This window comes from Prionailurus viverrinus, chromosome D2 (genome assembly GCF_022837055.1).
Source record: "Prionailurus viverrinus isolate Anna chromosome D2, UM_Priviv_1.0, whole genome shotgun sequence".
Lineage (NCBI taxonomy): Eukaryota > Metazoa > Chordata > Mammalia > Carnivora > Felidae > Prionailurus > Prionailurus viverrinus.
Genome location: NC_062571.1, coordinates 72,702,542 through 72,715,911, shown reverse-complemented (window position 1 = coordinate 72,715,911; position 13,370 = coordinate 72,702,542). Strand labels below are relative to the sequence as shown.

Sequence of the window (13,370 nt, the reverse complement as noted above, 5' to 3'; positions counted from 1 at the left end):
TTCAATAATAGTGGTTGATCCTTATAATACAAGTTGAACTTAAAAGAGTGCCTATTGTCTAAACCATATTTATAAACACATTATAAAGTTATGCTCTAGCATAACTAATTAAGACTGAAGTGCTTACTTGACTACATTTTAGTTTCCATACCATATTACATATATCAGTGCCTTCCGCCCTTTCAGCTTTAGATGGATTAGTACAAATTTTATGGAATTGTTCTAAAGCTGCAATTCTCAAACATTTGGTCTCAAGACCCCCCCTTTTTTTTTCTTAAAAATTATTGAGGACCTCACAGATCTTTTCTGTAGGGATTTTTTATCTATTGGCTTTGATCATATTAAAAATTAAAACTGACCATTTAAAAATATATTTATCTATTCACCTAAAATTGGAATTTAAAAATGCATTACAAACATAGTCTTCCATCTCTTGGGGTGTTTTTGCCTTTATGCTATATACAGGCCCAAAGGACATGTATCAGCAAATTCTTTCCCTGAGGGACAGCAGCCGACAGTTTAGGACAATGGCATGAAAAAAATTAAGATGGCCTGATGAATGAATAGAGGGATGGATAGACAGAGCAGGGATAGAGCAGAGCAAAATGTTCATTGTAGAATCTAGGGTAAGGGTAATGGGTCGGTGTCCTCTCTACCATTCTTTCCAGTTTTCTATATGTTTGAAGATTTTCATAATAAAATATTGGGAGATAATCATTTCCACTTAAAATAAATAGTGTATTTTATTTTACAAGAATTACAGTATCCAAAACAAACAAAAATTAAAAATAGTGTAGCTGCTGTATATTTTTGCAAATCTTTAATGTTGGTTTAATACAAGACAATTGTATTTTCATATCTACTTCTCCAATCTATTAGAATCATGCCTTTAGAAAACTCCAGAGTAAACCCATGACAGAATGAGAATTTAAAAAGCAAATAATATTTTAGTATTACTAGTTTTGACCTCATGGACCCTCTCAAAGAGTCCATAAACAGGGGCCTCCTGTTCTTTAATAACTGCTGTCTTACTGAATTGGGTACCATGGACAGTACCTAGAACACAGTAATCTCTCAATAAACTATAACTGTCATTTAATAAGATTGTTTATAATACTTTTATTTTCTTTTTCAGGCTACACCTATAGCAATCTACCTTGTCTTCTGGAATCCAAAGTACCTAATTACTTCAAGGAAGCAGTGCAAAAGCTTTGTTCAGTTATGGCTTTTTTTTTTTTTTTTTTACCTTACTGAATCAAGAAAGGATTTAAATTTCTTTTGCATGTCTCCTTTTGTGACAAATACCTAGGTGAAAAATCATACAAATGGACACAAATACATGTGTCTTTGAGACTAAACTAAAGTATAGGGCTGACCCAAATGTTTTTATGGTTTAGGCTTTTATAGTATTGAGCATCAACTCAGCTTCAGAGTTAAATGAGAAGCAGTAAATTTTTAAAATGCGTTTAGTGAGATAAATGCAAATTTCCGAGTTTATATGAGATCAATGAAAAAATGCAATTCACAAATGTTCCTAGAAAAGTGCAACAGGGGGCGCCTGGGCTGCTCAGTCAGTTAAATGTCCGACTTTGGCTCAGGTCATGATCTCACAGTCGAGTTCAAGCCCCACGTCGGGCTCTGTGCTGACAGCTCAGAGCCTGGAGCCTGCTGCAAATTCTGTGTACTCTTTCGCTCTGTCCTTCCCCCACTCATCCCCGTCTCTGTCTCTCAAGAATAAATAACCGTTTAAAAAAAATTTTTTTGAAGTGCAACAGTATAGACAGCGTCCTCTATTTACAGCATTCACTTCCTTGAGACCAGCATAGGGAAAACAAACTATACCTAGTTGGTTGCTTAGTAAATATGAATGTAGAACACAGGAAGTTAGTTTATAATGCATTTTATATTGTATTTGTTGTATGGTATTTATTATTCTCCACAGAAATAGCCTGGCCAAGTGGAGCCCTTATACCAAATCAAAATTCTTTCCTGGGCAATGTATAGATAACCACTTATTTTTCCAAACTTCCACTGGCAATCAAATTCTCTTCTTCTTAAAGCAATATTCCTTTAAACATATACATTTATCTGTGTTGTCAGCACAGAGACCAAGATGGGGCTTGAACTCACGAACCGTGATTATGACCTGACCAAAATCAAGAGTCAGACACTTACTTAACTGACTAAGTCACCCAGTTGCCCCTTGTGTCCAAGATTTTTAAAACAACATTGTAAGTATTTTTACTGATCTACATGTTGATTTTAGCATTTAACACTCAGATATCAATGCTACTTTCAAGTTTCGTATCACCTCACTATTGCTTCTCAAAACCTAGCAGTTCATTAATATTCTCTAATTTTTTCAAAGTGAACACACACATCCATGTATCCTGTTTAAAAACTTTAAATGTCAGTATATAAACAAAACCTAAAATTTACATAAACATTCTAAAATCTTAATGGTGCTTTTGAAGGCAATCTATTTTTTATTTTATTACATGAACTTCCAAGCATGACATAAATCCTATGATGGAATTTTCAAGGACGTTTTAGAATTACGTAAGTTAGAAATTTTTCTCTGAAAAATATAACAAAACAATCAAAAACCATGGAATACAGAAAAGCAAAACACTGAACTGAAATAAAACACCCAGTTAATAGTTACATCTGCCATTTACAAACCATGCAACTTTGAACAAGTCCCTAAACAATGTATGTCTCACTTACCTGTATAACAAGAAGATGGAACTGGTTTAAGTATCTATATTACTTTTTGATTTTCTAATTTTATCTTTTATATTTAAAAGGAAGAGTACTCAGGGTTTACTAAGAAGAATGGTACGTGTAAAAAATAAATTAAAATTGCTTTTTTTAATGGACTTTGCTCTGGTTTACATAACTTAGATTCTCATTAAATCATACAAAACTTATTATAAATGTTATAATTTATAATAAAAAGTAGTAAAAATAGTTCCCAGAATTTCAAAGAAAAGAAGCAAATCAAATAGATCAAATGTTAACATTTATTAAAATCTGGATATTAGCCTGAGTGCTTATTATTTTCTATATTTTTCAGACAGAATTTTTTAAAATTAAAAAAAGATTCTGATCAAGTCAATAGTATTATTATAATAAATAGAGAAATCATGAACATCTTAAAGAACTGGAAGGAAACATACAAATTATTTTTATGGAAACAATGCTATTATCACTCCAATATTATCATTTATTTGAAACTGGAATGTCTTAGTAAATGCTCTTTACTATAATGGTATTCATCTGTAGGCTATAAAATTCATTTACCGAACTGAAATCTTTACCTGGTAAAGCCTGGCATTCTTGCTGTCGCTGATCCCACTGGCAATTCAAGTTGAGCGAACAGCTTTTACAGCTGGTAAGTTTGTTACAAATCTGCTCATTTCTCACATGACATTTGGTATAGTTTTTCACGGACTAGAAAGTTAAGAGATAAAGCATGTTATTTTTTACCTCTGTATAGCAATGATTTTTAAATGTCAATGTATATATAAATCACCACGTGAATTTTAAAGTTCAGATTTCTGGGGTGCCTGGGTGGCTCAGTGGGTTGAGCGTCTGGCTTCGGCTCAGGTCATGATCTCGCAGTCTGTGAGTTCGAGCCACGCGTCGGGCTCTGTGCTGAGGGCTCAGAGCCTGGAGCCTGCTTTGGATTCTGTCTCCCTCGCTCTCTGCCCCTCCCCCACTCATGCTCTGTCTCTGTCTCTCTCAAAAATAAATAAACATTAAAAAAATAAAAATTTTAATTTCAGATTTCTAACCCCAAATCCAATTCTACTGAATCAGAATCTCTCTTACTCATTTCTTTAAACTATAACTGCTGGAACTAGAATATATGCTTATTGGAAATAATTTACAATTTCCACAATCTGAAACAAAAACCATCAAATGAAAACCTACTCTATTAAATCTGATAACAAGCTTCCAATTCAATAAATAAGGTCAATGCAGAGTCATTTTTCTTAATGATCACATGGAACAAAATTCTAGTTGTAATAAAACTATCATGCAATAAGTAGAAATGATAAGTAGTAAAAATTGAAGAGATGATAAACATAAATTATTTTCTCAATAACTCAAACTAATGTTACTCTCACAGACACTAAATAATAATTTTGGTCAACTGACATTTCTCCTGTATCTGTCATGTTTCTTTTATGGTGACCACAAAGAAGCTGAAGTTACACTTTGATCAATCCTACTATACAGCGTAATCATATGTCAACTAAATTCCAGTATGAAGAGATTAAAGATTAAAGGTCAAAAAAGAAAAAAATGGGCAACATAGGAACTCTGCAGGTAGTTCCCTACACACAACAAGGTTCAGATACTTCACATGATAGTATTAATATGATAAAAATTTTTGGCTCAATTCTTTCCATGACTCTTGAGAAAAACCACAAAGGACTTTAATGCTGCATCTGTGCTCCACTTCAATCTTCATACATACACACACACACACACACACACACACACACACACACACACACACTCACCTCAAGCTTTCTAATGTAACAGAGCTAAATATTTCTTTTCAGTCAATAAAGTTAACAGTTAAAATTTACTTATAACTATCCCACATATAAAAATGGCTAAAGCAGGGTGCCTGGGTGGTGTAGTCTGTTAAGGGTCAGCCTCTTTTGCTTTTGCCTCAGGTCATGATCTCATAGGTTCATAAGATCCAGCCCTGTACTAGGCTCTGTACTGACAGCACAGAGCCTGCTTGGGATTCTCTCTCCCTCTCTCTCTGCCTCTCCCCAGCTCATTCTCATTCTCTCTCTCTCTCTGTCTCTCTCTCTCTCTCTCTCTCTCTCTGTCTCTCTCTCTCTCTCTCTCTCTCTCTGTCTCTCTCTCTCTCTCTCTCTGTCTCTGTCTCTCAAATAAACTTTAAAAATGGTTGAAGCAACTTTTATCATCTTAGACAATTTAAATGTCACTCACCAAACATTTATTTATAAATTAGGGTCATTTCCCATGTAAAATACATTGCAGTCACCTCCATTCCAGAGGTGTTAATTTCTGTAGAGCAAATTACATATAAGGTAACAGATAAAAAGTAACTAAATAGTAATTAATGTTCAGCTTTATTCGTCCTAAGAAAATCAGAGAAGATATTTTTTATGTTTTTAATGTTTTTATTTATTTTTGAGAGAGTCTGAGTGGAGGAGGGGCAGAGAGAGAGGGAGACAGAGGATCTGAAGCGGGATCCGGCACCCAGGGCATCAAGGCCAATGTGGGGCTCTAACTCACGAACCAGAAGATCATGACCCAAAGTGAAGTCCAATACTCAACTGACTGAGCCACCCAAGTGCCCATATTTTTTTCAAATCTCAAATTATTTAACCACCACATTTTCATTCAAAACATATATACTTTTTATTGTTACTTTTTCTAATTTGTAGCTTTGTTTTCATATGGAATATAAATCTTAGCACTACTCTATATGATAATTAGAGTATAGTCCGAAACATTTTTCAGCTAATTGAAAAGAAGAACAATTACTTGAATCATCTGGTAAATGGAATAACCTATAAAAATGACAATGACGGAACAACTGAATAAAAGGAAGAATAACTATTTCATGCCAGTCTTCAGACTAACAATGGCATCGTTAGAGTCACCTTCCAAATAACTGTACTGCTCTTCATTACAAACAGTATATTCATTTGCTGACATTGAACCAATATAATAGATGAAATCACACACAGGGCCAATTTAATCAATGATGAAAGAAAGCTGACTGTTATTCTGAAACATGGCTGGTATTTTTTGGCCTAACAAACCAGATAAACAATCAGGATATTTGAGCTGTTAGTGCACAAAGTATGCAAGATGAAGTAAATACGACTAAATAATGAAATAGGGTATCAGTGGACATCATTACACTAAAATCTCACAGACCTTTCTGTAACCATTAGCATTTGGTTTAGCTTAATCACCAGACATCTTTATAAAACCGTCTAAAAGACATTACATCAAAGTCTAAATTACAAGTGAGTACCATCTGCTCGCTTATACTATCACACCGAGTGCTTTCCTTATTAACACAGCATTCTAAAAAATAAAATATAAACTAAAAGGTCACTTTATGAAAAGACTACTTGATAGCAATTTGCATAACACAATTTTTGAGATCGTGTATTTTCATTTAGCGTAAATGTCTAAACACAATGTCCAAACCCAGGGCTGTCCAACAAAGCTTGAAACACAATATGCTTGCAATTTTTATTTAATAACATTCTCCATTTTATTCCCTTATTCCCATGCTTTATTTTACTTAACTCCTATATCCACATTACTCACTAAAATAACCCCCATTAGATGAATATTAATACAAATATAAAAAAATAATTCAAATTTTCAAAGCAGAGTCATACCATACTAACATTAAAACTCAAATAAAATTGAAGTATATCTGTTATCAAAGCAACTTATATTCCTGGTAAGTATATACCAACACAATATGTATGAAAAAAAGGTTTCAGTCAGGTAAGTCAATAACTGAAAAGTTTCCTCCATTTTAATTTTTGAATGTTATTTTAGAATAGAATCATAAAGCAAATATTTTGAAATATGACTATATACTGAGGAAAATTTTTTGATGATACGATAAAAATGTCTCACTTAGTTTTCAAACTCCCTTTTCTTTACCTTTTACGTCTGCATGCTATCTTAAAAAACAGGTCAATACTTTTGGTGATTAATAAAAATTCAGAAAAAGAAGTATGTTATATTTAGTTGAAAATTTGTAAGCACATTATATAGTTATTTTAGCTGTAGCCCCGTAAGAGAATCGTCCTACTACACACAGTTTTTAATCCCTTAATCTTATACTTGTTAATACTTTTTAAAATTTTTCTTTCAATTTGTTGACGTCTTCTTCAAAACTTGAGACATTTTGATTCTACCCCCTTAAAAGGTTAATTTTTGCTGCTTTTAATCCATTTTCATCTACCAAAAACGTTAATTTTTTTTTTTTTAATTTTTTTTTTTCAACGTTTATTTATTTTGGGGACAGAGAGAGACAGAGCATGAACGGGGGGGAGGGGCAGAGAGAGAGGGAGACACAGAATCGGAAACAGGCTCCAGGCTCTGAGCCATCAGCCCAGAGCCTGACGCGGGGCTCGAACTCCCGGACCGCGAGATCGTGACCTGGCTGAAGTCGGACGCTTAACCGACTGCGCCACCCAGGCGCCCCCCAAAAACGTTAATTTTATAATTTTTTCCAGTTGTCTACCAAAGTATGGTTTCTCAAACTCATCACTATTGACACTTTGAGCCAGATAATTGTTTTCGGTGGGAGAGTTCATGCATTACAGAATGTTAACAGCAACCCTTGACTCTATTAGATGCCACTTGTGGCAACCAAAAATGTCTACACACGTTGCCAAATATCCCTTAAGTTACAAACTGCCTCTGGTTGAGGACCACTGACCTAAAGACAGATAAAAGGCAACTACCCTTGTCAACCTCAGGTTAAACTTAAACACAAAGCATGTAAACAAAACATCAGACCACACCACTCTTGTGCACGTGCATGTCTGACAAGAATCCTATGGAAATAATTTTTACACTCATATACTTATTTTTATACTTATTACCTATATAATCCTACGTCGATCAACACAGAAGACTACATTTATAATTATAGTCTTTTTTAAATTTTTATTTATTTTGCGGGGGGAGGGGGGGCAGAGAGAGATGGAAACAAAGGAGCTGAGGCAGGCTCTGTGCTGACAGCAGAGAGCCCAACACGGGGCTCAAACCCACAAACCATGATCATGACCTGAGCTGAAGTCGGACGCTTCACCGACTGAGCCACACAGGTGCCCCTATAGTTTATTTTTAAAAGACATAGGAGGAAGTAAAAGTTCATGAAATCAAAACAGAATCTGACAAATTTTAGCAAGAAACTAGAGTCAATTTACAACACAGCACAGCAGTGATTCCCTACACACTTCCTATGTATGTTGATGTGCAAAGTGCTTTTGGTACCAAATGGTAGGCTAATGATTAGAAATTAGCAATGGTAAGAAATGATTAGAAAGCAGCCATGTTAGCTACATCACCATTTACCCATAAATACTAACCACACTGCAGTTACTGTTTGCTGAAATACACTTCTTCTCGTCACACCACTGGCACCCGTTTGTATTGGCAGTGCAGCTGGCACAATCCGCGTATCTGTAACATCTGTCATCAGGAGCAGCTGTGACGCAAATGGGAGACAAACACATCAGGATGAGAAAGGAAATGTCACACTTCTCAATTCACACATTTTTAATGTTTAAGAATCACTAAGACTTTTTACAACATAAATATGGCCATCACCATCAAAATAACTTCTTCAACATGAAGGTAACTTTGTAGTTTAATTGTATTTACAAGTTTTGAGATACCTGCCACTCTCATTTTAATTATTCAATCCACCAAGATCCTACAGCCATTTAAAATTTATCCATTATGGAGGAGGAAAAAGACTTACAGGTATTTTACTAGAAAAAAGCATTACTAACATTTAAAAGAAACATTATAATAAATACACATTGTTTATCATTCTTCATAAAGATTTTAGAGACATCTGAGTTATCACAGACTAACAAAACTTTCTAATGTATTAGAAAATACATTGCTAATTATAGCATGGAAAAATGCATAAAACCCCACCCATCTGAAGAAAACTGGACAATTTTTATCCAAGTCATTTATTCATAAATATTTACTAGTAATGTTTTGCATTTTATTTATTTATTCAATAGTTTATAAAAAGTATTAAACTAAAACATTAGTCATCAAAATTCTAGAAAATCTTTGAGATCTGTGGTTGGCTTGGCAATATTAAAGAAGAAAAAAACTACCAAATACAGAATAAATTATTTCACTTTATTTCTTAGAAACACAGTATTTTAATTTTTTTTTAATGTTTGTTCATTTTTTGAGACAGAGAGAGCGTAAGAGGAGGAGGGGCAGAGAGAGAGGGAGACACAGAATCTGAAGCAGGCTCCAGATTCTGAGCTGTCAACACAGAGCCCGACACAGGGCTTGAACCCAGAAACTATGAGATCATGACCTGGGCTGAAGTCGGCGCTTAACTGACTGAGCTACCTAGGCACCCCAATAACACAATATTTCTTAGAGTATACTTTATTTATTTTTTAATGTTTATTTATTTTTGAGAGAGAGAGAAAGAGAGAGAGAGACAGATCACGAGCAGAGGAGGGTCAGAGAGAAATGGAGACACAGAATCTGAAGTAGGCTCCAAGCTCTGAGCTGTCAGCACAGAGCCAGACACAGGGCTCGAACTCACAACTGCGAGATCATGACCTGAGCCAAAGTCAAGAGCCAGATGCTTAACTGGTTGGAGCTACCCAGGCACCCCAGTTTTCAGCATTTTAAGGCACATGAACTCGACAAGAAGCATGGTGGGGAAGATGGGCACCTATGTAACTAACTCCAACACTAGCCTGAGAGCTGTGTTAAGGCAGCAATGTAAAGGAAGTCCAGGTGGGCAAAGGGAAGGGAAATGTTTATCCCACTGAAACAATTCATGAAGGACGTTGACTTTTTTTTTAATATTTATTCATCTTTGAAAGACAGAGACAGAGCATGAGTGGGGGAGCGGCAGAGAAAGAAGGAGACACAGAATCCAAAGCAGGCTCCAGGCTCTGAGCTGTCGGCACAGAGCCCGACCTGGGGCTCGAGCTCACGAACTGTGAGATCATGACCTGAGCCAAAGTTGGACGTTTAACTGACTGAGCCAGCCAGGTGCCCCAGAAAGAGTATACTTTAAAACATTTTTTACTTATATAGTTAAATAGTACATACATATATATGACCAGGTTACTCATAAAATTTTATATGTGTAATAATACATATAGAATTAAAAAGAGAAATCTAAAAAGGGCTAATAAAAAAATTTAATTATTAAGCATTGCTACATTCAAACATGAAAATTCTTAATTAAAGGATTATGAATTTTTAATTTCTAAAAGCTATAGGTAATTTTTTTGGAAATAGAAATTATCTTTTGTTTGTTTTTATAATTTATTTTATTTTTTTAAATTTACATCCAAGTTAGCATATAGTGCAACAATGATTTCAGGAGTAGATTCCTTAATGCCTCTTACCCATTTAGCCCCTCTGGTTGTTCTCTACATTTAAGAGTCTCTTATGTTTACAACCCCCTCTCCATTTTAAGTTATAAGTAATGCTTATAAGCAAAATGCATTACAACTTCTAGCCAAGTAAAGAAGCTTTATGCCAGAGGGGAGGGAAATAAAAAAAACCTTTACCTGTTTTAGGAGGGCATTTTGCTCTAAGGATATTATTAGTATTCCCAGATTCCCAAGATTCACAGTGATTTTTATTCCAAATACATTTTATTCCTGGACCAGCATTCTTACAAAGTTCTTCATCTCTGAAAGCCTTGCAGTTTGGAGGCTTGTAAACAAGGATATCATTAAGGAGTACACTAGAAAATCCTCCAAATATATACATGGACCTATTAAAAAAACAGAATATTAAAGAAACAATATTAAGAAAACTCTAATGAATTAGTTTCAAAAATAAATTTAAGTATACATTTTGCATTTCATCAAGGAAGCAATTTTTTTAGAAATAGAAAGTGCTATTCATGGATAGATACACTTTAGAACTGCTATCTAGAATTATAATTTTTGAATTCTGACAGTGAATTTAGATATTAGGTACAGAGTCCTTCTTACAGTATTTTACCATCCTCTTATAAAATAGTAGGACCAAGAGTAAAATAATCAAAAAGATATTCAAAATTTTAATTTGGAAAGGAAAATCCAGACAATTATTAAATTAATTCAACTACCAGTGACAAAGAAGTTTGACATGCCTTCAAAAGAGCATCATTTTAACTTCAATTAATTTAATTTCAATATTATTAACATAATAAATGGAAAAAGATCAGAAAATACTTCAGTAGTATCTTTTATTACTTAGAAAGTAAAATAAAAGTCAATATAACACAATATTTCAACAAAGAAGGGTGGGGTGTTATGTGTAAACTCTGAATTTCATTTGTTACTATTTTGAAAGCCAACTGATACCAATTACAGAGTTTCATTGTGGTTAACTTCTACCTGCTTTTAGTATCATATTGAAGAAGTTTTACAAAATTAGAGTAAGGTGGTGATAAAATGAACTTACAAGAATGTCATTATGAATTACAAATTTTAAGCTAATGAATGAGCTGGTATAGTTTCCTGCCACATTACCAAATTTTGCTATAGAAATAGAAAAATAATACTAACCTAAAGGAAGAAAGTAACTTAATGCTCGTCCCATCCCAAATCTCAAGGGATATAAAGATAGTAAATCCCAGAGAGGTAAAGGGACTTGTCAAAAATCATGCATTTAATGACAGAACTAAAATGAGAATCTAATTCTTCTCCCTTTCCTTGTCAAAAGCCATGCATTTAATGACAGAACTAAAATGAGAACCTAATCTTCACCCTTTCCTTGCTCTCCTTGTTAGAAATATGGGGCTATCCTTTCTATAATTTTAGTTTGATCTTTCTAAAAGAAGTCATTGTCTGATCTCTACTAAAAGGAAAGAAGGCAGGATGAATTTTTTAAAAGTATCTGAAGTTTTATCTCAGCACTCTTTCTTCGCTCCCCTTTCCCTTAAATATATTTGAACACAAAAGAATAAAGGATATGGTTAACAAACCAAAATGTATTCCATGGTAGACTAGGGATACCTAATGCCATTAAGTACAAATAATATTTCCTTTTAAATAGTAACAGAATATGTGGATAGTATGACTGATAAATATATGTCTTTTACCCATTAATGACAACTGCAGAGTGTCCAAATCTGTTGACATCTCTATGAAGATTTGGTTTCGGTAATATTTTCCATTCATCACAAGCTAGAAAAAAAGAGAATGGCAAAAAAAATGAAATAAAACAATAAATTAAGACAAATATTATAAAATAATCATTGGTCAAATTAAAGACACAATAATTACAATTAGGAAGCCTTTCATTAATTTGCCATGACCTACAATTTAGTATCATAACTCAACTAACATCATTCCTTAAGTAAAAATAACTTCTAAATAAAATTCCCACAAATAAATTTAAATGTATGAGAACAGCAAAAATGAAAGGAAAGAATGAGGTTAACTTTACATTGGAGGATAATTCCAAAGACATATCTTCATTAAACAAACCGAGGTTCATATAGTAAATTACATGAATTGTCAATACTAAATAAACCTATTAGAAAGTTAAATTACTAAGTCAAATTGTATATGCATGCTTATTACAAAATTAAATGAAATATATAATATTCAGTGAAATCCCTAAAAACAGAATCATCAAAAGAAAATATTTAAATCATTTCAACCATCTGATATTTCAAAATAATAGTGTTCATTTTATGTAAAATAAAGTAACTTCTGTTGTAAAAAAGAATAGGAAAAAAAACCTAAATAATTCATGAGCTACATAAAAAATATGGGAAAATGGTTAAAGAAAACTGTGTATTATTTCAATATAACCTAGCCTCAAGCTAACATAGCTTTTGAGATGTTAAGTGATTCCGTTTTCAGTGACATTCTCGGGACAGTGTTTTAGATTTCATCTTCTTAGACATGACATATCTAAAGGCAGACATTGATATTTAATAAAAGTACATACATGTAAAAAGCTTTTAAAAACAAATTTTATTTTTAGGTAGTATAGAAGCCTTTTTGGAACAAGAAAATAAAATACAGTTAGTTGTAAAAGTTAAAGTTGTAATAAATTGTTTTCCTATTTATGTAATTATGTCTATAACACTAGGAATAAAAGAATAATTTGGTTTTATTTTAATGTTACTACTAATTAAGATCAAAGAAGTTAGAAAAAACAAAATCAAAGTTTAGAAAATGAAACTAGAAGACTAAGAGCAATAACCTACATCCTGAATTGTATGTCCCAAAGTCTATTCCAAAGAACATAAATCCTCCCCACAAAAGAGGGTATTCTTTAGTTTGTATAATCTGTCTATAGTTCACAAAATACATCTGCCTATTATATACTCTCAAAAGACAAAGTAGACATAGAGAAGTCTAACTATACCTAACACAGTGTTTTCCCAATATTATATCCACAGAAGCACTTTTCATGTAATACTTTGCACATTAATATTCCCAAGAGCCAATGCTCTCGATATCACATTTTGGGAAATACTATTAAAGAGGCCTATATATAGGATTAATAGTCTGCCAATTTCACATGTTCATTTAAGAAGGGTGCTTACATGTGTATAGTACTATAAAACTTCCAAAGTGCATTCATGTACATAATTTAAAATT

General features: G+C 33.3%; 1 protein-coding gene across 3 annotated transcripts in view; it reads right to left on the bottom strand.

Moving 5' to 3' along the window:
• ATRNL1 (attractin like 1) overlaps positions 1 to 13,370 on the bottom strand; it is a 778,070-nt gene that overhangs the window by 610,045 nt on the left and 154,655 nt on the right. For all 3 annotated transcript variants that reach the window (XR_007145488.1, XR_007145489.1, XM_047826276.1), the window contains exons 11-14: positions 11,855 to 11,939; positions 10,329 to 10,537; positions 8,127 to 8,245; positions 3,321 to 3,453 (exon numbers count right to left, since the gene is read on the bottom strand). Coding sequence is in view for 1 of the 3 variants with exons in the window: in XM_047826276.1 (XP_047682232.1) it covers positions 3,321 to 3,453; positions 8,127 to 8,245; positions 10,329 to 10,537; positions 11,855 to 11,939 (546 nt within the window). In the remaining 2 variants the exon portion in view is untranslated. The remainder of the gene's footprint in view (positions 1 to 3,320; positions 3,454 to 8,126; positions 8,246 to 10,328; positions 10,538 to 11,854; positions 11,940 to 13,370) is intronic.